The 25,131-nt window shown below is 51.6% G+C and overlaps 1 protein-coding gene across 3 annotated transcripts in view; it reads right to left on the bottom strand.

Annotated features, from left to right (window-relative positions):
- The window catches only part of HEG1 (heart development protein with EGF like domains 1), a 105,033-nt gene that overhangs the window by 9,503 nt on the left and 70,399 nt on the right, over positions 1-25,131 (bottom strand). For all 3 annotated transcript variants that reach the window (XM_075556309.1, XM_075556306.1, XM_075556308.1), the window contains 8 exons: positions 24,831-24,934; positions 21,989-22,047; positions 21,600-21,760; positions 18,288-18,422; positions 8,440-8,482; positions 8,278-8,315; positions 6,357-6,444; positions 1,817-1,991 (listed from right to left, as the gene is read on the bottom strand). In XM_075556309.1, the coding sequence (XP_075412424.1) occupies positions 1,817-1,991; positions 6,357-6,444; positions 8,278-8,315; positions 8,440-8,482; positions 18,288-18,422; positions 21,600-21,760; positions 21,989-22,047; positions 24,831-24,934 (803 nt within the window). The remainder of the gene's footprint in view (positions 1-1,816; positions 1,992-6,356; positions 6,445-8,277; positions 8,316-8,439; positions 8,483-18,287; positions 18,423-21,599; positions 21,761-21,988; positions 22,048-24,830; positions 24,935-25,131) is intronic.

Genomic DNA, 25,131 nt, shown 5'->3' with positions numbered 1-25,131 from the left:
CCACAGGAGATCGCTATGGGTCAGCATTGGCTCGATGACAGCGAGTTTAGATTTTTAGAGTGGATTATCAATTGGGCTGCTAACTGCAAGGTCAGCAGTTCAAAAACAATCAGCTTCCCCCAGGAGAAAGATGAGGCTTCCTACTCCCACACAGAATTACAGTCTCAGAAACCCACCGAGCGCACTACCCTGTCCTCATGGCTCCGCTAGTTGGAATTGGCTCCATGGCGGTGCGGTCACAAGCCTTACACAGACTGCCTGTGTGAAGGGCCCGAGGGAGCCTGTATGCTGTTCTATGCATCTCAGTCACGGGCCCTTCCCGCCGACAATGGTCATCATTTTGTGATAGCTCCTTTGGTACTTCATATCTGTGGCAGTTACATAATCATCCCTGCCAACTTGTGAAGGGGTGGGTCTAGCCTGTCAATCAGATTGCAGCTCGATGACCTCATTTTGGAGGCTCTAGGAGATAAATAGCTCACTGGAGGCCAGACACACACACACACTCTCTCTCTCTCTCTCTCTCTCTCTCTCTCTCTCTCTCTCTCTCTCTCTCTCTCTCTCTCTCTCGCTGCTTCATCTTCCTACTGACATGACACATGGAGCTGTGCTAGAGCCCTGGAGCTGGAGGAGCCACGTGGAGACCCCTGCCAGCGCTGAGATGCCTCTACTGCCACTGGATCCACAAGACTTTCCACCCTGTGATCTTCCTGCACTCAGCATCATTGCATGTATTGTTTGAGTCTGAAGAGGAATTTAGAGACTGGTATCAGGCATATGGGTTAATATTGGACTTACGGACTTGATCTGGACTGGGATGTTTTCTTAAGGTACAATTACTCTTTGATAGAAAGCTCTTTCTTAGACACATAGGAGTGTCTATGAATTTGTTTCTCTAGTCCACCTGGACTCACACAGTATCCTATGTAAGTGGTTGAGTGTCTATGAATCCCTGGACACCATCATGGCTTGGCTCCCCTCATCCAGATGAGGTGGCTTTGTCTGGGTTAAGCCTTCATAACGTATGTACCTCCATAAATTTTATCTGAGTTTGAAATCTCTTCCGCTCCCTGCCCTGACAACAATGGTACTGGCCCGGCATGATCAGGAAGGAGCCCTGGTGCCTGAGGTCCAGTGCTTGGGTGCTGCCTGAAAGGGAGGCAGGTTGAACACAGCAGCCACCCTGTCCAGCAGAAAGATGCGGCAGTCCTCGGAGACCACAGCCTGGGAAGCCAGCAGGGGGTCCTGATGCGTCTACAGGGCTGCTGTCGGCTGGAGTGGACTCAATGACTAGGGCCTCGGTTGCTTTGGGAGCGGGTCCTTGTCTAAAGCCCCGGCTGATGACTGCATCGAATTGTACTCTACGACACCGTCCAGGCTCCCAATGTTAACTGCTCACCCATGGGAGGTCAAGCACAGCTCTGGAGGCTTTCTGCTTCTCAGTTTCTCCTCCTATAATTTAGAAGCAGGATTGGCAACAAGGGGATGATTGCCCCGTGCTGTCGGAGGACTGTGTGTCTAGATGCACATACTCGTGGGGAAACCCCACAGTCTTCTCATTCCATCCTTCCAGTCTCCCAGGAATTCTTCCAAGGCCCCAGGTGCCCTTCACACCCCAAAGCCACAACTGGCAAATATGATGCAAATAGAAAGGCACGGAATGTGAAAACACGTAAATAAGAGATAGGAAGCTGCTCCTCTCCTTAAGGTTCCGCTCACTGGGACGCTCTGACTCTCACTGGCCCCAGCTGCGCATGCCCACCGAGTAGTAAACACCTGCATGCCCACCGAGTAGTAAGCATCTGCGTATACCCACCGAGTAGTATGCATCTGGCATCTGCAGCAGGTTTTTGGTACTTCCATTCTCGTGCATTTCAATAGCTTCTCGTCCCCACTCTTGTGAGCGAGGGTTCTTGGGATACTCGGCATAGGGGGACATTTGGAAATCCCCACTTTTGAAGATGAGCTTGCTTATGTCGTTCTTACTCTTTCTGTGGAGGAAGAGAAACATTGGGAACAGTCCGTGAGGGTGTTCTGTAAAGAAACAGTGCCCGGAGAGCCCCCACAGCCCAGTTATGGAGTGCGTTGGGCCCAACACGAATGGTGCCCCGGAGGTGGAGTAGCTAAGCATTGGCTGCGATTCCATCCGCATGGTCAGCAGCTCCGCGGGAGACAGACTGGGTTTTCTACTCCCATGTCAACAGCCACAGTCTCATAAACCCACAGGGTTCACTGTGAGCACTGACCCGATGGCAGGGAGTTAGAGTTTTGAGTAGGTGCAAGGAAAAATGAAAAACCATCCTTCAACCCAAGAGGCCTAGGTGAGGAAGGCGGAGCAAGGAAGTAGAAAGCTGGCTGGGAAGTACACTTAGATCAGTCATGGGGACAGGGGTAACTGGGCTTGGGGTGGCCAGGAAAACAAGTCATCACACCAGCAATGCTGGAGCCAGAGGGCCCTTGGACTCTGTATCTACCCCCATTATTCCCAACCCATCTGAGCATCAGAATTCACATGGAGCTTCTGCAGATCACCCCAAGTTCATGAATGAGGATCTCTGTGGGAGGGACAAGTCTGGTCCAGCGAGGAGAGGGGAGCTGTTCCCTGGGCCACATTCTGCTACAAGCAGAGCTGGGACCAGAACTCAGGCCCCACAATGCCCCAGACAGTGCTCTTTCTACCCTGAGATGTCGTGTTTACCAAACTCCCCATGTCCGCATCTATCTAGATAGAGTCTCATCTCAGCAGACGAGGATGACTTTGAGCTAGGCTTTCTACTGGGGAAATTTCACCGGTGTCGTATCTATGCTGGGCCTTGGATTATAAATTTCTAACGACATTGGCCTTCTACCTTAAAGGGAAGACACAATGTGACCCTGGGTCATAAAACCAAATAGCTGGAAAGCACTTGGCTTCTGCGTTGGCATTTCCTACAAGTCTGAAACAGACCTGCCACTGTTTTGATTCCTGGAGGATGGGTGTCTGATCTCAAACAATAACTTACTCATTTACAATTACCAACCCTTCCCAGTAGCCAATGGTCACAGGCTCCTTCTCCCACAGCTAAAGTCAGTCTACAGTGATGTCCTGAGCACTCATTCCAGCTAACTGGTATAGCCTGAGAGGCACAGTAGCTGAGTGAATCAACGACACACTGGCAGTGGGCGCCTGTCAGCAACTAGAGGGAGAGTCATGTGGCCATCTGCTTCCATAAAGACTAGAGTCTTGGGGACTCTTTGGGGGCAGTTGTACTGTGCTCTATTGGGTCACTATGAGTTGGAATTGACTCGACAGCAGATTTGGCTTGGGTAACTGCTTCTTGCTTCATGGCCAGAATTTTAGGAAACAATGGGGAAAGGCTTGGTGTGCTGAGAGGCATTTGCTCCTGAGTGGGTTGTTGCTGGTGCCGTGAGGTGTCATTGACTTGGTTCTAACTCACAGGGTCCCCGTGTCTTCTAAGATAGACCGGGTTGTCTTATTAGCACCCCACGGCACTTTCAATATTCATCTTCGCCACAATAAATCCATCAAGTCTTCTTCGGTTTTCCTTATTCAGACACCTCGTTGATTCTGACCCACAGCGACCTTCTGTGTCAATCCATTCGGTGGCTGCGACAGTGTACCCAAACACGGGGCCAATCGTGAGAGTGGTGCAGGACCGCGCAATGTTGCATTCTGTTGTGCAGAAAGTCGCTATGGGTTGGCATCGACTTGATGGCACCTGGCAACAACCTAATTCAAATGCATTTTCTTTATGAACTGTCCAACGTCTGAAGGTAGATGAGGTGATGAAAACAACATGGTTTGGGTCAGGTGCACCCTCGTCTTCAAAATGACATCTTTGCTCTCTAGTACTTCCAAGAGGTATTTGGTAAAGGAAGCTATCCCACCAGCAGATACTCCCAATGCAACATGCCATTTGGTTTCTTGACTGCAGTTTCTGTGAGCATCGACTGATTGTGGATCCTTGTAAAATTAAATCCTTGACACCTTCGATATTTCCTCTATCACGATGTTGCTTATTGGTTCTGTTGTGAGCACTTCTCGTGTCTTAGTATTGAGTTGTAATCTACATGGGAAGATGTAGTCTTTGATCTTCATCAGTAAGTGCTTCGAGTCCTCTTCATTTCAGCAAGCCATCAATATGTCATCTGCATATTGTAGGCGGCTAATGAGCCTTCCTCATCTGCATATTGTAGGCTGCTAATGAGCCTTCCTCCGATTTTGATGCTACCTTCTTCTTCATATAGTCCAGTGTCTCGGAGCATTTGTTTAAGTATATTGACTGAATGAGGAGGGTGGTTAGGGCAAACTGAGCCAAATCTCTAGCCTGACTCTCCATGGCCTCATCAGAGAGAGCTGTTAACTTGGAAGGTTGGTGGCAGAAAAGGGAACTTGATATTTTGGTAGGTTCCCTGAAGTCGATTCCTTCTATTTGTTAAGTCCTGGTAATCCCTATTTATTATCATCTACAAGGAACCCTGGTGGTGTAGTGGTTATGGGTTGGGCTGCGATCTGAAAGGTCAGCAGTTCAAAGCCACCAGCTGCTCCATGAGAGAAAGACAGGGTTTTCTACTCCCATAAACAGTTCTAGTCTTGGAAGCTCACGGGGAAGTTCTACCCTGTTCTATAGGGTCGCCATGAGTCAACCTCGATTTGATGGCAGTGAGTTTATTATCTATTATTTTTAAACCCAAGGGTCTAACTTTCCCTTACCTCAATAATCAGCGGGAAGGGAGACTAATCTCTCCTTCTCCTTTCCTTCTCCATACACGGTTGGGTTCCAGAAAGCCTAGAGCCAATTTTACTGTTCAATAGCCACTCACTTTAACTCCCATAATATTGTTATTATTTACAGTAGCTTATTGAGATGCAATTCCCACACCATAAAATTCATGCATTTAATGTGTGTAATGGCTTTTAGTCTGTTCACAAAGTTGTGCAACCACTGTAACAATTAAATTTAGAATACTTTAATTACCTCCCAAAGATACCTGGTACCCCTGAGTCACCACTTCCAATCATCTTCCCTTAGAATGCTAGCCCGCCCCCCCGCCCCCACCAGCCAGGCAGTCCTGCTCTATGACTCTAGATTTTCCTGTTTTATATAGGCCACGTAAATGGGATCTTGCAGGGGGTGCTCTTTCATGACTAGCAGTCATCTTCACTCGGTGTTAAGGCGTTTAAGGTGCATACAATTTGGCGGCCTGTATCACTGCTTCATTTGCTCCGATGGCCCAACAATAACCCTTGGCATGGCTATGCCACATTGTGCTTATCCATATCGTAGGTGACAGACATTGAGTTCTTTCTACCTTTTGGCTCATATGAGTAACTTGGCTAGGAACATTCGCATACATGTTTTTGTGTGGACGTATGTTTTATTTTTTGGGAGGGTATGTGCTCAGGAGGGCCTGGTCGGCCACAGGACCACTCTGTCTCATCACTGCAAACAGTACCAGGTGGTTTTCCGCAGCAGCTGCTCTTCTGTGTAATTGACCAGGAGGGCCGGAGCATTTCCATCTCTCCACATCCTCACTTGCCATTCTCTTTCTTCCCTTTTGTTTCCACAGACTGAACACTCGGAAACCACAGTGGGTGTGCAGCGGTGCCCCTGTGCTTCTGATTTGCATTTCGCGATGGCTCATCCCATCCAGCGTCCTTCAACTCGGAGCCCAGGCCCAATTTTGGGATCGGGGTGTCTTTGAGTTGCAAGAGTTCATTCTATTTTTTAGAAACAAGCCCCTCGTCGGATGCACGGATTGCAGGCATTTCCCCCATCTGGAGCGGTCTTTTCACCTGCTTACCAGTGTCCTTTCAAGCACAAATGTTTTTCATTTCACTGAAGGTCAGTCCAGCCCCCTTCTCTTCCTCCTTTTCTTTTTCTTCTTGTGTTTTGGACATTCGTTTTGAATAAAGAAAAACACAGTCTCCGAAGGGAGACGTCGGACAGTACAAGATATGACAAAATAATAATTTACAAATTATCAAGGATTAATGAGGGAGGGGGAAATATGAGGAGCCGATGCCAGGGGCTTAGGTGGAGAGCAAATGTTTTTTGAATAATGAGGACAATGAATGTACAAATGTGCTTTACACAATTGATATATGTATGGATTGTGATAAGAGTTGTAAGAGCCCTAATAAAACGATTAAAAAAAAGTCTCATTTGCCTCCCTTTCCTGTCCCCGCAGGCACCAACTGTCCTGAATTTCCTCTTCTCCTTTCTGTCAAACATGATGATTTAACACTGTAACTCCACGCCCCCCAGCTCCCTTTACAAGAGTCAAAAAACGGGCCCTTGCACAGTATAGGCAAAGACAGAGTTAAAGAGTGCGTGTGAGCTCTCCCCACTCACCTGCAACAGGTAACAATCAGGGCGATGCCCAGGATGAGGAGAAGCCCACCTCCGGCTGCTGCGATCACCACCGTGATGAGCTGATACGCTAAACAGTGTCATAGAAACAAAACAAGAAGGATGAGGATCGGTACTAAGCACTGTAGTGAGGCCTATGTACAGAAGAATGGGCCCCTCAGCCAATCCCAGTGCACACACACACACACAGACACACACACCCCACCCCACCCCACCCCCCTACCGCCTCAGCTGCTGAGCTCACTTTCCGCCTTCTGGGTCCCATCTAGGTGCATGCACATTGCTGAGCGTGACTGTGGAGTTGGTCTCGATGCCCAGCAGTTTGTGGGACAGAACAGAACTGCCCCTCGGGAGTTTTCCAGGCTGTTAACTTAACGGAAGTGGATCACCCCATCTTTCTGCCACCTCGCCTCGGAGCACTTCAAACAGCCAGCCTTTCGGTTAGCAGCCAGGTGCCTCACTGCTGAGCCACCACGGCACCTTATGCTGACGTACAGAGCAGACAGATCTGTAGCTGAGCGGACCAGAGGGGCAGCGGTCGAGAGAGAAGGCTGCCGGCTTCAATAAGGTTCAGAAACCTTATGGGTCGGAGTGGACTGGACCGCAGGGTCAGTTGTTGGTAACACCTCCAGGGGGTAGTGTCTAAACATCCCCAGCCGGACATGGAGAACCCCTACAGGCTTGTCCTCATCCCTTCACTGACCTAATCCTCAGTCTCTCCCGTTTCCTCCATTCTATCTTCAGCCACGGAGCCCTGGTGAGGTAGTAGTTACGCCTTGGGCTGTGGGCTGCAAGGTCCACAGTTCAAAACCACCAGCCACTCATAGGAGAAAGACAAGATTTTCTACTCCCAGCAGCAGTTACAGTCTGGGCAAGTCACAGGGGCAGTCCTGCCCTGTCCTGTAGGGTTGCACTGAGTCCGCTTGGTTTGGTTTTTAGTATTGAGTTAAAGTTTATTGTGTCAACCTGGCCGATAAACACATGTGGGGTTAACTGAAGGGCAGAGAGATAAATAGCTTGGTGAGCCTCGCCTTTCTAGTTCTCGGGTCTCTTGCTTTGTGATGGTCGGACCAGGGTGAGCTGCCTTAGCCAGTTCCCTGCTTCAGCTGGCAAGGCTCACTACCTGCAAGACATCCCCGAGGAGAAGCTGCATGAAGCTACCCCGATGTAGCCCTGGGTGCTGGAGCAGCCGTGTGGAGACCTCTGCCAGCGCTGAGATGCTTACACGTTCACTGACTTGGCTTTCCTCCTGCAGTCGGGATCACTGCGTGTGTTTCGTGGGACAGAGGAGGACTTTGTGAATTGGCGTCAGACATATGGGCTAATGTTGGACTTGTGGGCTTGGGCAGCACTGGGTTGGGATGTTTTCTTGATGTGCACTTAACCTTTATATAAAACTCTCTCTTATACATGAGTTTCTGTGTATTTGTTTCCCTAGTTTGCCCAGCCTAACCCAAGTATGCTCAGCCACATTCATCCAAACACCTCCCCCGGGTCCATATTTGACGTTAATGTGCTCCCTCTCCCCACACCTCACACTTTATTGTATTAACACTTGGGGAGACCACTGACACCCACTCACTTCACTGCTGACAAGCTGGTCAGTTCTTAGTAACCCGAGAGGGCAGAGAGGGTGGCAGACCTTACGGCAGCCAGCTGCCTCATATTTCTCCTCTGGAGCAGCTGGTGGATTTGAACTGCCAACCAGGGCACAAAGTTGCTTAGGAATGTGCGTATCTTCCCTACCAGGTCCTAAGGCCCTAAAGAGTGCTAATCAAGTCCATAACTTTGTTTTGCCCCACACCACCTAGCACCCAAGGGTGGGGGGTGAATGCAGGAGTCCTGGGGGGTACAAAAGGGACCAAGCCCAGCCCAGTGAGGCGCTAACATTTTGTAAACTTACGGTTTCCACAGTTGAGACCACCGAGGCCGAAGGGGCAACTGCAAGACAGCAAGCACACAACAAAGGACAAGAATCAATTTCCACTCTCAAAAGAAGGGAGGCAATTTACCGACGCCATTGCCAAAGGTGTGCCACGGCGGTAATAAACGCAGGGATGCCTACCTCATACAGGTTTTGTTCTCTAGCCTGTAGCCGTCTTCACAGGCTGAAAGAGAGAGGGGGAATCCATGAGAGGGTCTCGTGGCCCCCCTCTGCTCGAACGCTCAGTTAATTCAACGCCAGCTAGTCTCCCTGAGGTCTGCCAGCCCATTCTAGAATCAGAAGCCCACAGACGGCTTTAGGATTATCTACACCCTGCTGAAACACTGCTAACTGGCCCAACTCTTTCACAAGAAAACGCTCTGCACTTCCTTGTGGCTCAGTTTCCCCTCTGTAAAAAGAGGGGAATAGTAATGGTATCTACCTGATCAGGTTTCTGGGTGGGGATTAAGTGGGACAGACAGACAAATGGCTTAGCGGAACATCCGGCACTGGGTAAGCACCAAATAAATGTCCGACGTTGACAATTCCTACCCAGTAAGCGCAGCTCTTCATGTGTCCTCTGCTGACGGAGCCCGCCCTCCATGTGAACGCCTTCCTCACATGCAGGCGCTTATCCTGCCCACGGAGCCTGTGGCCCCGCTTCCGTGGGGGGGACAGGAGCACCAGGGGCATCATGTGCGCCAACGCCCGGGTTTTCATGAGCGGATTCTCTCCCCGTGGTCTGCGCAGGGGAGTGTGGGCAGAGCGGCACGTGCCTGAGAAAACGTGCTGCTCGCTGGCCGGGCCGCTCCCTGGGCGCTGCGTCACTAAGGGGTGACCGGGGAGCCATCCCCCTGGGTCAGCAGTGCCCGGTTAACTGGATGACAGGATCCTGTCAGCACTGTAAGAAGCTGACAGAACCCCCACAAATAGAAGATGTGCTTGGGCGACAAGATCATGCAACACAGCCTCGCAGACAACGTCACTGCTGTAAGGAATGGCACCAATTTGGTTGACGATGAAGGCAAGCAAACTCTGGAGGTACTGCGGGCTCCGATCCAGACCCGCAATAAAGCCAGTTCTAAAGAACTAATAAACAAGGCGAGGCCAGCAGCAAAGCTTCCCAGTGCGTGTGAACACATATCTACCTTGTCCTAGCGCCTCTGAAGCATGCAAGGACCCGGAAAACCTCACATTGCCAGCGGTGCCGAGATGTAACAAAGATGCAAAGTGAACCCAGGCTGTTGGGGAAAACAGAGCCCGCTGAATTATGGCTCAGTCGGGGAAACCATAAACCTTTCATTTATCAAAAGCACAAGCTGACTATGTGCAATAAAACAAGGTGTGCCCGTACTCAATACAGCCTGCGGGAACGAGCGCCTTTTGTACACCTGTAGGCCCCATGGTGTGTCTTGTGTGTGTGCTTTCTTTTGTATCCCTTAGGCTTGCCCAAGGCATACCAGTCTCTTCCTGAGGGTGGGGCGCACCGTTGTGTGTGAGTAATGCCGACACCTGGCAGCAGGCCTCCTTGGCTTTGCCTCCTTCGGCCAGGTCTAAGATCTGGCCTGAGCTGGTACAGGTATGGCCATGGCTGTGAAATGGAAATGTGGGTGTTCCCAGAACGGTACCGGCAATGGGGCCAGTTCAGGGTCTGAGCTGCGGGGTGTGAGACCGGAGGCAGGAGACACAATTCTCGCCACGGCCATGGAGAGCAACACATTCAAAGCATCACCATCTTTGAGCCGGGCACTGGACGCTTCCCAACGCTGCCCAGGGGTGGAGGAGGGGGTAAGGGGGTGGGGGGAATAAGTTTCCAGCAGGGTGATGATCTGTAATTTTGCCCATTTTGGTACACCTACATGTTATAGGCTTTGTTAGCCATCCATGGCTGACCCAGGAAGAACCAGCTCATGGCCCTGTTTCCAGCCCAGATGTGAGACTATCAAGAGGAACAAAGATGCCTAATGTCAAGTACAAACCCTGAGCAGACAACATGGGTGGGCGGCACGTGCAGCGAGGACCCCGCGGGCAGGTCTGCACTCTCCCTGCAGACATCCTGCATCCTCCATGGTGACAGCTGCTTGCTGTCCTTAGTGGGTGATCGGCCCCGACTCACGATGACCTCATGTGCAGCAGGCCAGAACTGTGCCCGGCCCCATCCCCAGACCAGAGGGATCCAGTCCTTAACTGGAGAAATGGATCCCCAGGCTGTCTTGGTCGAGGTTGTAACCATTTATGGGAGTAGAAAGCTCTGTCTTTCTCCTGTGGTTTTGAACTGCCAACCTTGTGGATCACAGCCCAACATCCAATACATGTTGTGGTTGTTAGATGTCAGGGTCAGCACCGACCCATAGCGCCCCTGTGCACAACAGAGGCAGCACTGCACGTCCTGTGCTGTCCTCACAGTGGCTCCTATCCCTGAGTCCACTGGAGCAGCCAGGGGGAGGAACTTACTATTTCTGTATGTGTTGGATTGTTATGGGCTCTGTGGAAGCTCCCTAACTTTCTGTGAACGAGTCTGAAGCACACTAAGCAAGTATTTGGAGAACTCTATGCAGTGGTCAGCTTCTCTCGGGCAGAAGGATGGTTAAGAAGCTGGGGCTGAGACTGCACAGTGCTTTGCTTTGGCTCCACAGAGTCCCATTGTCTAAGGGACGGTCTCTTTCTTGCAGCGACTTGCGACAAGAATCAGGAGCCCCTGGGTGATGCCAACGGTTAAGCGCTGGACCACTAGCTGAAAGGCTGGCGGTCGGAACCCACCCAGAAGCACCGTGGCACAGGGGTCTGGTGAGCTGCTTCCCAAAGGTCACCGGCTAGAAAGCCCACAGGAAGCCGCTCTGCCTGGCACACCTGGCGTTACCATGAGTCAGAAGTGACTCAACAGCAGTGAAACTCCCTCTGGTATTTATTGCAGGGCCGTCAGGGGCCAGACTGCCACACTATCGCCCATTCATCGCCGAATGAGATATCCCTGGGGCCTTGGCAGGCATTCCTGGTATGGGCCTTGACTCTCCTCCAGTTCTGGTTTCCCTCTTGGCCCAAGGGCCAAAGACGCTCAGAATTGGAATGGGTGCCTACCTTTAGCAAACACGCATGGTCTGATGGCGCTCCCCGCACACTCGTTTTTCTCCCCAGCCCCACCCACTTCTGTCCCCTTCAGGCACATGTGCCTATGAAACACTGCACAACCTTGTTTAATAGCAAGTTCCTTTCTTTTTTTTCATGAGGTGCCTCACACCCTCTTTTGGCAATGAGATTGTGCCTGTATAACTGCATCTCACTTAGGGATGGGGTAACAAGCCCCCCACCCCATCACTGACACCTTCTGGGTCCTCCACTGGCTGCCTGACCAGCCAGAGCCTTCTCTGAGTGCCCTGCCTCTCCTCCCACCACGCCTCTCTGCCTGTGCTAGGGCAGGGCATAGGGATCATGGGAGCAGGAAGAGCTATCCCTGGTGACACCTGGCCTCCATCTCGGGGCAGCTGCACAGGACCCCCTTCTCCAGGGACCAACCCGGGCATTGCAGCAGGCTGGTGTTAAGCCAGTCTGTTCTATCCTTCCTGAAAATGCTTCTCCAACGAAGCTGCCCACCCGCCCTCATCCATTAAGGGGGAAGTTGCCACTGCACGGCTGTCATCCAGCCAGGTCCAGCTGCGGTCCTTTAGCTTCCAAAGTGACCAGGCTCTCTGGTGTCATGATATTTCTTTTCAATGTGCTCAATGGGCTTCAAAGACCGCGGGCCACTCTGTGCCTGGTGCTGCTCTGAGAACTTACTGAGGGAGACTCAGCTCCTTGGCCCACACTACAGGGACATCAGGACGCTGGCGATGGCACAGGTGTGGCAATAGCCAGCAGGTATGCCCAACCTGGCATCCAACAAAACTAAACTAAATTAAGCTAAAAGCTCTTGTCTCCTTGCAGGTAGCCTGTCTCAAGAAATTGAAACTACAGCCAAGCTTTCCTGCCACTCATTCGTTCTCATGACAAACATCTGTTGAACCCTATGACATGCTAAATGCTATTTGAGATGCCGTGTCAGCTCTGACGTCTGCTAAGAGAAAGAGGAAGTAGGATTTATCTTGATGCTGGCTGGCCAGGTGGAAAGAAGTTAAAATCTTGCAGGAAGTCACCTCCTTGACTTTCGTATGGAGCTTTGAAAGCCTCCTAAGGAGACGAGGAATCATGTGTGCGAGTGTGCACACACACACACACACGAGAGTGAGAACGAATGCTATTGAGCCAAGAAACCCAGAGACAAGGGAGCAATCAGAGATCTAAAATCAGTGAGAAGGTATAGGACGCCTGGTGGGGTTTGATCAAGTGAAATGTAGCCAAGAGATTACTGAGAGTTGAATGAAGGTCAAACATGATAGTGGGACAGGAAGAAAGTAAAAGGAAATCGAGGAAAGAACTAGGAGGCAAAGACATTTATAGAAGTATAAACATAAGATTGTACATGTATAAATATGTTAACATATGACGATAGGGATACAGGTCTATGTGCATATATTTATAGGTTAAGTATCAAGGTAGCAGACGGACATTGGGCCTCCAGTCAAGTACTTCCTCAATGCAAGAACACTTTGTTCTAGTAACTTGGCATTTCATGATACTCGCCTTCCCAACATGATTTCTGAATTCAAAATGGGTGCATAAGCAAATGTGGTGAAGAAAGCTGATGGTGCTCGGCTATTAGAAGATATAGCATCTGGGGGTCTTAAAGGCTTGAAGTTAAACAAGCGGCCATCTAGCACGGAGGCAACAAAGCCCACATGGAAGAAGCACACCAGCCTGTGTGATCATAAGACGTCGATGGGATCAGTATCAAGGCAACAGAAGATCCAAAACAAACCATCATATCGGTGTGAACAAGAGGGCTTGGAGTGGAGACCCAAAAGCCCATCTGTAGACAGTTGGGCATCCCCTCACAGAAGGGCCACAAGGAAGGGACGAACCAGCCAGGGTGCAATATAGCACCGATAAAATAAAGAACTTTTCTCTAGTTCTTTAATGCTTCCACCCCACTCCACTATCGTGACCCCATTTCTACCTTAAAATCTGGCTCAACCAAAGCATGTACACTGGTACAGAGAAGCGTTCTCGACACACAGAATCCAAGACAGATAAACTCTCAGGTATAATGATGGGAGGGAGTAGTGATACTATGAGGGTAAGGAGAAGGGAGGGGGAGAGGGGGGTCCCATCGCGATGATCAGCATATAACACCCCCCCATCCAGGGGGACGAACAACAGAAACACAGGTGAAGGGAGACAGTAGATGGTGTAAGATATGAAAATAATTTATAGTTCATGACCGTGGGGGGTGGGGGAGGGAAGGAAAAAAGAGGAGCTGATACCAAGGGCTCAAGTAGAAAAAAAGATGTTTTTAAAATGATGATGGCAACCTATGTACAAATGTGCTGGATACAATTGATGTGTGGATTGTTAAAGCGCCCCCAATGAAATGATTTATTAAAAAACAAACAAACACAACTTGCCCGTGTACCCAGCTTGATACTTGCCCTCATGAAGACAACCCTGAAGGTGAGGGAGTTACAGCAGTGTGAGGAACGAAGCAGAAGGTGCCGGGCTACCAGAAAGAATAGTGTCTGGGGTCTTAAAAGACTTGTCTTAAAATAAGCAGGCATCTAAGTGAGATGACTGCTAAGTCCACATGGAAGAAGCACACCAGAGTGTGTTACAATCTAAGGATTGTCAACAATAAAACCCAAGTCCAGAGAAAGTAACAGTATCGGAATGGAAATTCTGAGCACCGTTTTTGGAAGGCTATGGATGACAGTGAAAGCCCCCAGTCCATTTGCAGGGTCCTCCCTTAAACTAAGCTTCCCGTGAATCCCCTCCGACCATCGACCAGGGAGGTGCACAGGCTTGCTGGCAGAGTATGTTGGACAGTGGACAAGTACAGATGCGGCCTATCATTTGTGTAGCTTATCAAGTGATGTACCTACCTTATCATTTGTTCCCCCTTCTGACCCATCTTACATTTGCTCTGGTTTTTATGATTTTCTGTTATCTTTTCAACCGATATTTTCCTATGCTATATTATGCTATTGGTTTGTTGTTAGCTATTTGCTTTTGTCTACATAAAATCCAGGATCGGTAAATGTATGGAGACAGTAAGTGGAGTCAGAGAGTCTTGGGGGTCATGGCAGGGGAAGTGGAAGTGGGATAGGAGGTAAGACTCATGAGTGCAAAATGACCATGCTCCCAAGGTGACCGTAGTGACAGCTACACGGCTCGTCGAGATGGTTCAACTACTGAACGGTGTGGTTTGTGAACTGTGTTGCTGTCGTCAGGTGCCCGCCAGTCCGTTCCAATCCATTGTGACCTGATGCACAACAGAGTCAAGCACGGCCCAGTCCAGCACCGATCTTACACTTTTACTGTGCCCACTGGGGCAGCCCCAGCGTCGCCTCATCTCCTCCAGGAGATGTCGCCTTCTTTGTCACCGCTCCTCTACTTTACCAAACATGAGATCCTTCCCCGGGGACTGGTCTCTCCCAACACAGCCGCACCATCTGTCTCTGAGGAGCAGCCCTGCTGGCTGCGCTTCTTCCGACAGCCCGAGGTGTCCTTTTGGCGGGCCAGAGTGCTTTCAGTATTCTTCTCCAGCACCGCAGTTCAGAAGCATGAATTCTTCTTCAGTCTTCTTTATTCACTGTCCAACTTTCCCATGCAGACGAGGCAAGCGGCAACAGCATGGCTTGGGTCAGATGCCTCCCAGTCCTCAAATGAACACCCTTGTTCTTCGATACTCCACAAGGCGATCCCTTGCAGCAGATTTGCATAGTGCGGCTCATCCTCTGATCTCTTGACTGCGGCTTCCGTGAGCATTGATTGTGGACCCACGCAGCTTCAACCCTTTCTGCATTTGTCACGATGTTACCAATCGGTCCAGTTGTGAGGGCTCTGGTCCTTTCTCGCTCACACCGTGATCCACGCGGAAGGCTGAAATCCTTAATCTCCACCAGTAGCAAGTGCTTCAGGCCTCCCACGCTTTCAGCAAACAAGCTTGTGTCGTCTGCATATCGTAGTTGTTCATAAGCCTTCCTCCAATCCGATACCACATTCTTCTTCATGTAAGCCGGCGAACGATGTGTCAACGAAACTGTCAACGATTCGACAAAAACAGACCTGACAGTGTAAAGCCACGACGGCGGTGCTCTATAGCAGACGTGCGTGTGTGTGTGTGTGTGTGTGTGCGGGCCTACAGGAGACTGACCCTGGGGTGGAGCTGCACAAACGAGAAGCTTCCTGTGCGCGCTCCAGCACCAATGGCCACAAGAGGTCACTGGTGACCCAGCACAGAACTCTGATCGCTGTGGACTGGACACCTAACCAACAAGGCTGCCTCTGAGCAGCAGCAGGCCCCAAAGCAAAGAGCCCACGGGTCCTTTAGACGGTTAGGGAGCTTTGCGGGGTTCCAGAGCGGGCTGCTAGTGGCTTTGTCATTGGCGTTTGGCAGATCGGCAGCTCGTGCTAACCTGTACGTGAGACGGTGCCGGAGTGGGTGCTTTGGAAGTTCAGAGGGCAGTCTCTCGGGCCACCTCAGCCGTAGGATTCTCGCCTTCCACAAGGGAGGCCCAGGTTCAATTCCGGGTCAGTGCGCCTCAAGCCCCACCATCCCCTGCCCGTTGGCGGAGGTTTGTGGGCTGCTGGGAAGCTGGCTGGAGTTCAGCAGTTTCCAGACTAAGGTGGTCTAGGAAGAAAGGCCTGGCAGTCTACGCCTGAAAACTGGCCAATAAGCCCCCATGGAGGACGAAGGTCTGGCCCACACGGAGTGGATGGGTGCAGGACCGAGCGGGGCATTCTTTCACTGTGACGAGACGGCACCAGGAATCGAGGGCTGGCTCGATGGCAGCTCATAAGGACAACGGCGGCTCAGGGCACCCAGGAGCAAAGATGGCAGGCGGGGTGGTTCTGAAGGCCCGCAGACACCCCGGGGAAAATGCTTCCAGGGACCAGCACTCCCACGCATGCACCCCTCCTGCTCAGTCCACCTTTCCCTCCTCACACACATGGATTTCAGAGCGGCCACCTTCCCACGGGAAACAGGGCTCAACCCCCCAGTTTCTAAGCAGGGCCAGAAACACTCTGTATTAAGCCACGTAAGGCGAGATTGGAGGCATTATCGCCTTGTGGTGAAGCGGGGACAGTTTTCCCTCCTCCCCACCCCCCTCCTCACGTAGCCAGTATATCCAGGGTCAAGGTCACCGCAAGCAGGGCAGCCTGGCACGCCACGGAGACACGCTGTGAAGCAGTCACATGCCTCCTTGGAAGGAGCGTTGCATGGCGGGTAACCGTGTCACAGGCTGGGGTGCCCGTGGGGAGGCCGCTGCCCCAGGGTAATTTTATCCTCTCCTGACAGAATGAGCCCTGGGAAAGGAAGTCCTGACAGAAAGAGGTGGCACATCACCCTTCCGAGCTCTGCAGTTGGACGCGGATTTCAGTGCGTCTGCCACCGGCCAGGTGTTGACGGAACAGGAAAATGGCCCCGTACGTCCTGAGGTGACACAGTGTCCTCTGATGCGCCAGCTTTGCTGGAGATCCGGAACTGCAGAGGGCAGTTCAGCGGGCTTTGCCACGGCAGGGTCCCCAGCGCTCTGGACCAGGCTTTAAGCTTATCTGGACCCAGTGTTCTAAGTCGTGCAAACGGTGCATGCACTCAGCTGCTAACGGGAAGGCCAGCGGTCTGAGTCCACCCAGGGGTGCCTCGGAAGAAAGGCCTGGTCGTCCACCCCTGAGGAAAAATCAACACCAAACGCCCTAGGGGACACAGTTCCACTCTGACGCACACGGGTCGTCAGCAGGCAGCATCACGCGGAGACAATTGGTTTGGGTTTATTCTTGTATTCCCCTGACTGAGCGGCGTTTATCTGAAGCGGGATGTACTTCAGCCTCACCTAAAAGGTTAGTAGAATGAGCTTTCTGTTTTCACACATTTAGGAGCATTTTAAAAGTCTAATGTAGTACTTCAGCAACCAGACTGAAAAACTCAGTGCCATCAAGTCGATTCTGATTCATTCCGAGATGGAAACTCTTTACCGGAGTAGAAAGACTCATCTTTCTCCTGTGGAGCAGCTGGTGGTTTCAAACTGCTGACCTTGCGGTGAGCAGCCCTACAGGTAACGCACTCTGCTTCCAGGGCTCTTGGGGAAAATACCAGAGCTGAGAGCCTCCCAAGTCCTTACATGGACCAGGGAGCTTCCAAAAGCCTTTGGACAACAAGGAACTAAGAGAGAGTGTTATTTTCCCACAAGCTTATTGTATACCGCCCCCCCCCCCCACATCCTCCCCTCTCCACCGCCTGCTGCTTTAGGACTCTGCACAGACGCATCGGGCCCATTTCACATTAGAGGAAACCGAGGCCAGAGGCAAAACAGCTTGCCGGAGACGATTTGCAATCAGTGCGGGCCGAGCAGGCCCTGCTCTGATCTTTGAGCCTCGCTGTGAAGTCCCAGCCTGCAGAGTCTCGGCTGCTTTAGCCAGATAGGGGGCCGGCTCCCGGCGAGGAGCCCACCCCCCACCCTTTTTAAAAGATTAGCGGACAATAGAATAAAGGGTTGGAATTAAAACAATCATTTCTCGAACTTCCTCTTAAACAACGAATCAAAAAGGCGAGCAAGCAAAGCTACTGGTGCCGCAGACGGTCCAGCCCCTCTCGCTTTGAATTGCACGTGTCCGACCAGCATGCACCGCTCCGATAATGCTATTATTCCAAGGAGATAATGTATCCAATCCTGCTGTGAGCAAAATAACAAGAGCCGGTTGCCCCCTGTTTAGAACAGCCCCACCTATGAGCGGGGGCGTAGGGGGCAGGGAGGGATGGGGCGGGGTGCGGAGTAAGCGGGAACGCATGCGCGAGCCAGCAGGGTGAGCCAGCAGGGTATAGCACCCTCCCGGGCTGGGGCTCAGCCACAGAACCCCGGTGGTGCTGCCGCCGGCGTGGGGCGGGCAGCAGCTCCTACCTCGGCAGGAGTGGTCCATCTTGTTGAACTGAAAGTAGCCCGACTTGCACTGGCACAGGGCGACGCCATCCAAATCCGTGCAGATGGAGGTCTCCCGGTCACATTCGGGGCTTTTCCGCTTGCACAAGCTGCCCGCTGCAACGGAACAACGGGGCGGTGAAGCAAAACAAGACGGCTCCACTTGGAACCTTTATGTAGCTCAAAGGGCAGCCTGCCTCAAGCACTCCTGTCCCCGTGGGTCCCCGTGGGTCCCCGTGGGTCCCCGTGGCACTGGCTTCTCCCACTCCTTCCCTAGGTCAGCTCCCCACAGCGATTTCCTACATCACAACACACCCTCCTGGCATGCCACAGGCACAGGGTGACATCAGACTGGGAAGGAACAGGCCTGGCCACCTCCTCAGAGCGTCCACTGCTAGTCCCCAGCCCTCGGTGCGTGGTGTCCCCTGTAATGTTGCTAAGTGATTACAGGTGGAGAAGCAGCACAGCTTAAAAAACATGGCCAAGCACTTCACAGGAAGCGGAGAGACTCAGACCAGGAACAACGCAGCAGAGGCCCAGCGTGGCTCCGGAGGCCTGCACTACCTGCATGGGGCCAGCACCTTTCTGTGGCTGAGCAGGTTGCTGTCCGACAACATGCTGCTGACCAGAACCTCAGCCGGGCGGGGGGATACCAGCACCCATGCTTCTCCAGGGCTGAGAGTGAGGATGTTTACCTGCCCACCTCCACCCATTCATCGCTGGCTCCCCATCACCTTGCTGAGAGGCCCATCCGCACAGTGCTCAGTGCCAATGTGCTGAAGAGGGCTGCCAGACTGACAGGTGCTGGGTCATCAAGCAGGCTGAGCAGGAGCACTTCCTGGGGTCTCCCTGCCGTATTTCTTCCCTGTGTGTCCACTGACTTCGTCCAGCCTGGGCATGTGGGCTCTACATTCTCAGGAGTGACCAACACTCATTTCATTCTTATCAAACAGTATTCCGTGTTGGGCACAAGGGCCTGCTCTGGGAGGTGGCACACAGTGGACACAACTAGGATGGACCTTACCATATCAACTGGGCCTCACGAAAGCACCTGGGTGTACACGGGGCAGCCAGACTGTCGGACAAAAACAAGAAGCCCTCTGGGCATGGAGCATCACAGTAATGTGTGTGTCTTGCGTACAAAGCAAGGCAAGAGGGAGTTTGGCTGGTGTTGAGCTGGTAGGAGCAAGTTAAGCCTGGGACGAGAGCCACATAAACACTCTGCAGAGAGGAAGGGCTGCCAATTCCGCAGCCACCGCCTGCTCATCCCACCAAGCCTCCTGAGAAACCAGGCACCACTTGGTGATGGTTGATTGGATGTGCCAACCTTGAGGGGCTATAGTGCCCAGTTGCTTGGTCAAGCATCGTTCTAGATGCTGCCAGGAAGGTATTTCGATGTGATTGGCATTTACAGTCAGTTGTCTTTAAGCAACGCAGATTACCCACCACAATGTGGGTGGGCTAATTCAGCCTTAAAAACAAAAGCTGAAGTTTCCCAAAGAAGGAAGGTCAGCTGCCTCTACACTCCAACGTAGAAATCCCAGCTAACTTTCCAGCTAGCTGGCCTATAGATTTTGGCCTTGCTAGCTCCTCACAACGGTGTAAACCAATTGCTTAAAACCAACCAGCCAACCAACCAACCAATCAAGCAACCAACCAGTTTCTCGCTGTATGTCCTCTGGGCTCTGTCTCTCTAGAGGACTCTGACATTAGCATTTGGGACACCACCCCCACACAGTCGAGTCAGCAGCAGACGTGGCACCCGGGCTCCTGGCTGCCCAGGGTTCCTAGCATCCCTTGTCTACTTTTGGAAGCCCTAAGAGCTCAGGCTGAGCCTGCCGCCTGGTCACAGGGAGGTGAGTTAGGACATCATTTTAGTTCTCAATACTGTATTTCCTGTCTCTATCAGTGGAAGTTGGTGTGCTAAATCAGAACCCCATTTTGTGTGTGTGTCACAGAATTTCCTTTGTTTACTGTGAAAAGTTTGTGTTCCAGGAAGAAAAATTTAAAAAGGGAAACCTCACGAGGCCAACCTGGAGAAGCTGGCACCAGAGAGGAATCTGGCCTCCCTGGTACCCTGTCTGTACCCTCAGAAGTCTTTACCCGTTGCCAAGCCTAAGACACAGGGATATTCCAGCCACAGCCATGCCTCACGGCCAGCCTGAGCCCCTGGCCCCATGAGTGATCCTCTGGGAATGGACACGGCATTCCCCCTCCACCCTCATGATTAATCCAGCTCCTGGCAGAAAGGTGCCCAGCAGCCTGCCGCGTGACTCCCCTCCCACAGAAGCAGATTAATGGGGAAGCAGGGAGAGCTGGCCTCACGGCTACAACAGAGAAGGAGTTGCTCTCCACCACATCCTTCAGGGGTAGCCATCCTCTCCAAAATGCATCCAACGTACCAATCGAACCCTATTTTCACCTGGCAGCAGTTTTCTCCATCCACGATGCCCATGATCTTCCCTGGGCATAACATCTGCCCAGAGGTCAGACAAGGAGATACTCCACTGGGGAGGTCCAGACTCTAACTCACAGCCCCCTCAGACCAGCAGTTACAAACGGCTGGCCCACAGGGGATGTCCCAGATCATCCAGACGGATAGCGCACCGGCCTGATACCTACAACTCAGGTCCAGCATCTGGGTACCAGGTGGGGAGGGTCGGACTGGCTTCTTTCCGCATGCAGCCCCAGTTTTGCAGTAAAATGAGTAGGCAGCGCCGGCCTCAATCACTGCTGATTCCAGTATGGAGTGTTCTCCAACCGAAATGCAACTTCCCCTCGGAGACCCGAATCTGAAACCTGCTGCCTCTGACCGTTTTCTTCATTTGCCTCATGCGAGCTGCATGGTGGGGGCCAGCTGCATGGTGGGGGCCTTTGACCAAGCAGATAAAGGGCAGTCTTCAGCCTCGTTTCTGTGTGCTGACAACTGACCAATCAGAACAACAATACAGCACGTGCCACCTGGGTGAAGGCAAGGCTTTCTGCTTCCGGAGAGTTACCAGTCTCAGGAGCCCAAGAGGGCAGGCCGACCGTGTCTTACAGGGTTGCTAGCCATCACAATCGACTCGATAACAGTAAGTAGCAGCACATACCAAGGATCAGGTGACTTCAAACCTATGTATACAGGTGTGTGTATGTGTGTGCGTGTCTAAGCACAAAGGTGCATACCTACGCAAACAAGTCTTTTGCTTAACACTCACTTCAGGGACAGATTTTGGGAGGAGCTTTCTTGGGCCGGAGCCCTGACTGCCCAGCTACGGTGGGTGGGCTCTTCCCAGAAAGCAATTCTCTTACCTCTAAAGATGCGCCTCTGAGAGCCCAGGAGCTGGCAGACCTCGGCCGAGGACCTGCAGGAGTTGACGCATTTCTGCATCGTGTCGGCCAGGTCAAACAGGGTCACATTGGAGGTCAGGGAGAAGGTGGTCTGCAGTGAGATGGCCACCACGCTGGACTCCCTGTGGATGACATCTGTAGGTGTTTAGTTGTTCAAAATGCAGGGGCTTCTGGAGAGCAGGACCAGCTCCACTCCCCAGTGAAGGGTCACTTGAAGATCGAGGGACCTTGGCAGTGGGTCACTCAACAGCTTGGTCAAAACAGGGACCGAGATATTGTTATCACCCCAATAAAACAGCATCCCTTTTTTAATGGGTTGGTTCCGAAGCACATAGAGTTCTGTTCCTTACCTGGATGCATGGACAGTGGATCGGGTGTAACCAGGCAACGGTGAAAAACACACGTTTAACTGAAAGGAAGAACAGGTTTGTCGTTAGCTGAATTAGACAAAAGCCTGGCACCTCGAACCAATGTCCTAATCTGATGACAAAGGAGACTTTTCAAGGACGTCAGGTGACCAGCAGGCAGCTTTCCCCAGAAGTGGGCTCCCGTTTTGGTCTCCCTTCACATGCGTCTCTGCGGCTCAGATTCTGTCCGAGGACAGCGGGAGAGAGGCAGAGAGTGAGTCCGCTGGGGAAAACCTTGGCAGGAAATGATGCTCCGAACAGGTGCCCTTGGATGCAAGCCTTCTGCAGAGGAGCATTTTCTCTCCCGAGACCCAGGGCTTCCAAACCCGCAGAGGCCACGATGATTTGGAAAGACAACCAGCCTCCTTGGAAAGGCCGGTGCTGTGTCCCTTCAGCTCCCCCCGTCTGGCCTTCGTCCCTACACAGGCCTGCGTCATGGACAATGAGCTGACCTCCCTCACAGACAGGGATCCACTGGTGGGTCAAGAGCCCTTTCATGGCAAGCAAATAAAGCGTGACTCTCCCTGGGCTTCCCTAGTGCCTTTAGAGAGAACAGAAACTCGCCCTGCCGCACAAAGAAAGCGGGGGTCGGGCTTCCTCACGACAGACCCACTGCCTCCGACAGAGCTCACGCTCCAGACGGCAGAGTCGAACCCTTCTGGCCTGCAGTACATGGATCTGCTTTCTGACAGGCCATGATAGATTATTTCATTGTTACCGTAAAACCTACGGAAGCCGGAATCCCGTGTCAGTCAGAAATGTGTCAGGGAAGGAAGACTCAAATATCTTTCACTGCTGGAGCCATAATCCTAAGAAGGCAGTTCTGGTAAGTTCGGCCCTCAGAGACTTCACTGTGTTAATTGAAACTACCCCCTTCCCAAGGTCCTTGGCAAAGCGAAATGAGGGGCTGAGAAAGGGCACTGGAGTGTTTGTCCTAGTCACTGGGTAAACGGTCACACTCTCTCCATGCTGGAGCAGTCACCCCACCAGTAAAGCACGTGTTGAAAGTGGCCGCAAGTTAACAGATCAGATCAGCCCCTTGGCGCGGTTACCAAGGCGGCGGAGGCCTCTGCCCAGCATGTCCAAGCCCTGTCCTACCTGAGAAGGGGCTGGAGTGAGTGACCCCGAAAGTAAGGTACGCACAGGCTTCCTTGTGCTTACTTATTCATCCGTAGTGTGGTGGTTCACTAGATGGGGTGAAATTCATGTGAAACTACTCACTGCGTGTTAGAAAGTAAGCACAAGTACGCTCGTGCTTACCTTGGGGACTCTGTTCCTGAACTGAAAAAGAAACCATTGATTATATAAGAATGTGCTGCCGGGTGAGAAGACAGACAGATGTCAGCTACACCTAGAAGCATCATTTTTAATGTGTCACAATTTTAATGTGTATATCGTTCACTACAGATTAGTAAGCAAGCACAGGTAAGTCCATGCTTACTTTGCTGACTGGGTAATCAGCTGTGAGAAGGAACTATTTCTTAGAGCACAACCAAGCTGTGGCCGGTGTACCAGAGGAGAGCTAGGCGATTCAACGCTGAAAACCCTGCTCTGTTTAACCGTCCCCAATATGGCATGGCCTGTACCTTTCTGTCTGTAGGAGAGTATGCTAAGATCTCTTTCAAGAGTGAGGCCCTGGCATGGTGCCCGGGGGTAAAGTAAGATGCTTGGTTGACACAGACACAGAATTTGGATCGATATCTGACACCAGTAAAGCCCACAGTCAACAGCACCCTCCTAGAATTCTTGGCTAGTGCACTAACTCTTAAGCAGATGAGCAAGTGCACCTGTCCCTAGAATCAATTCACCTCGAAAACAAATTTCCATGGAAAATGCCAATGTTCTGAACATCAGATTCTTGACTCAGAGGAGTTGAGAAGATGCTGGTTGGAATTTCACTCTCATCGCTTCTTTTTTTCTCCTTATTTTTTGGACAAAGCATAGGCAAAGAAGGAAAGAGGAGAAACTAAGGAACCCTGCAGAAGCCGTGCAGTAAAGTCTCGAACCTGGGAGGAGAAGGCGTGGCAGCCGCCTCCACCTCCACAGCACACCAACTACGATTGTGGTGCAGGATTGTCTGGTCTCCTCGGGATGGCAGAGGTCAAGCGCTTGACTGCCAACTCAAAAGGTTGGTGGTTCGAAACCACCAGTGGCTAAATGGGAGAAAGCAGTGGCCATCTGCTTCCATGAGGATTACATCCGCCCTACATGATCATGATGAGTCGCAATAGACTCACTGCAGCAGGTTCGGTTTGGTTGGTTGGTGTTCCTCTTGCCGACAACAGCCCTTAAGCCTTCGTGGAGGAGTGGGATCCACCTGGGGTTGCTAACCACAAGGTCTGTAGTTCAAAAACACCAGCTGCTCCACAGGAGAAAAAAGAGGCTTTGTGCTCCCGTAGACTCCCAGCTAGGGGGCAGTCCTGCTCTGTTGCGTGGGGTCTGTGTGCATCAGACTGGCCTCGATAGCCATGAGTTTAATAGCTCTTTCTGGTGCGTGTCAACTGCATGTCTCTTGACTACAAATTTGTACATAGGAAAAAAAACACCAGCGCACGATTCAGGACTGCAAATGGGACACGGGGAAGACGTGGGCTCCACTGGCTCTCGATATCCCTCCTCTTTGGGAAAGATCTTTCATGTTACCATTGAACTTATCCTCTACATGGGATCGATATGAACAGGTCGGAGCTACAGCTCAACCGAGGAAGTTCCTGAACCTGAATAAAACCCATTCTAGCAAACAGACAAGTGGGCACCCAAACAAACAACCCTTTAGGAAACTTACCATTTTGGTGAGCTCGTCTCCAGCTTCACGAACGTCTGAAAGTTTTTCCAGAGTAGCATTGAGAAAGGTTTTCTTTAACTTTAACTCTGTCACGAAAGTTCTAACTGAAAATGAAAACACGACCCATTAGACCCCATGTTGGACTGACCGACTCCGTGCTGTGTTAAAAAAAGCATTCCTGGACTGGCCATCCCCACAGGACAGTCTGTAGGCAGTGCTTTCTCTTGGAGGATGGAGAGTCCTCTCTGCCTTCTGAGTTTCCCCTCTATCAAAGCAAGCAGCTAACGGACTGAGCTGAAGG

This window comes from Tenrec ecaudatus, chromosome 8 (genome assembly GCF_050624435.1).
Source record: "Tenrec ecaudatus isolate mTenEca1 chromosome 8, mTenEca1.hap1, whole genome shotgun sequence".
Classification (NCBI taxonomy): domain Eukaryota; kingdom Metazoa; phylum Chordata; class Mammalia; order Afrosoricida; family Tenrecidae; genus Tenrec; species Tenrec ecaudatus.
This window is presented reverse-complemented; position numbering and strand designations above follow the sequence as displayed.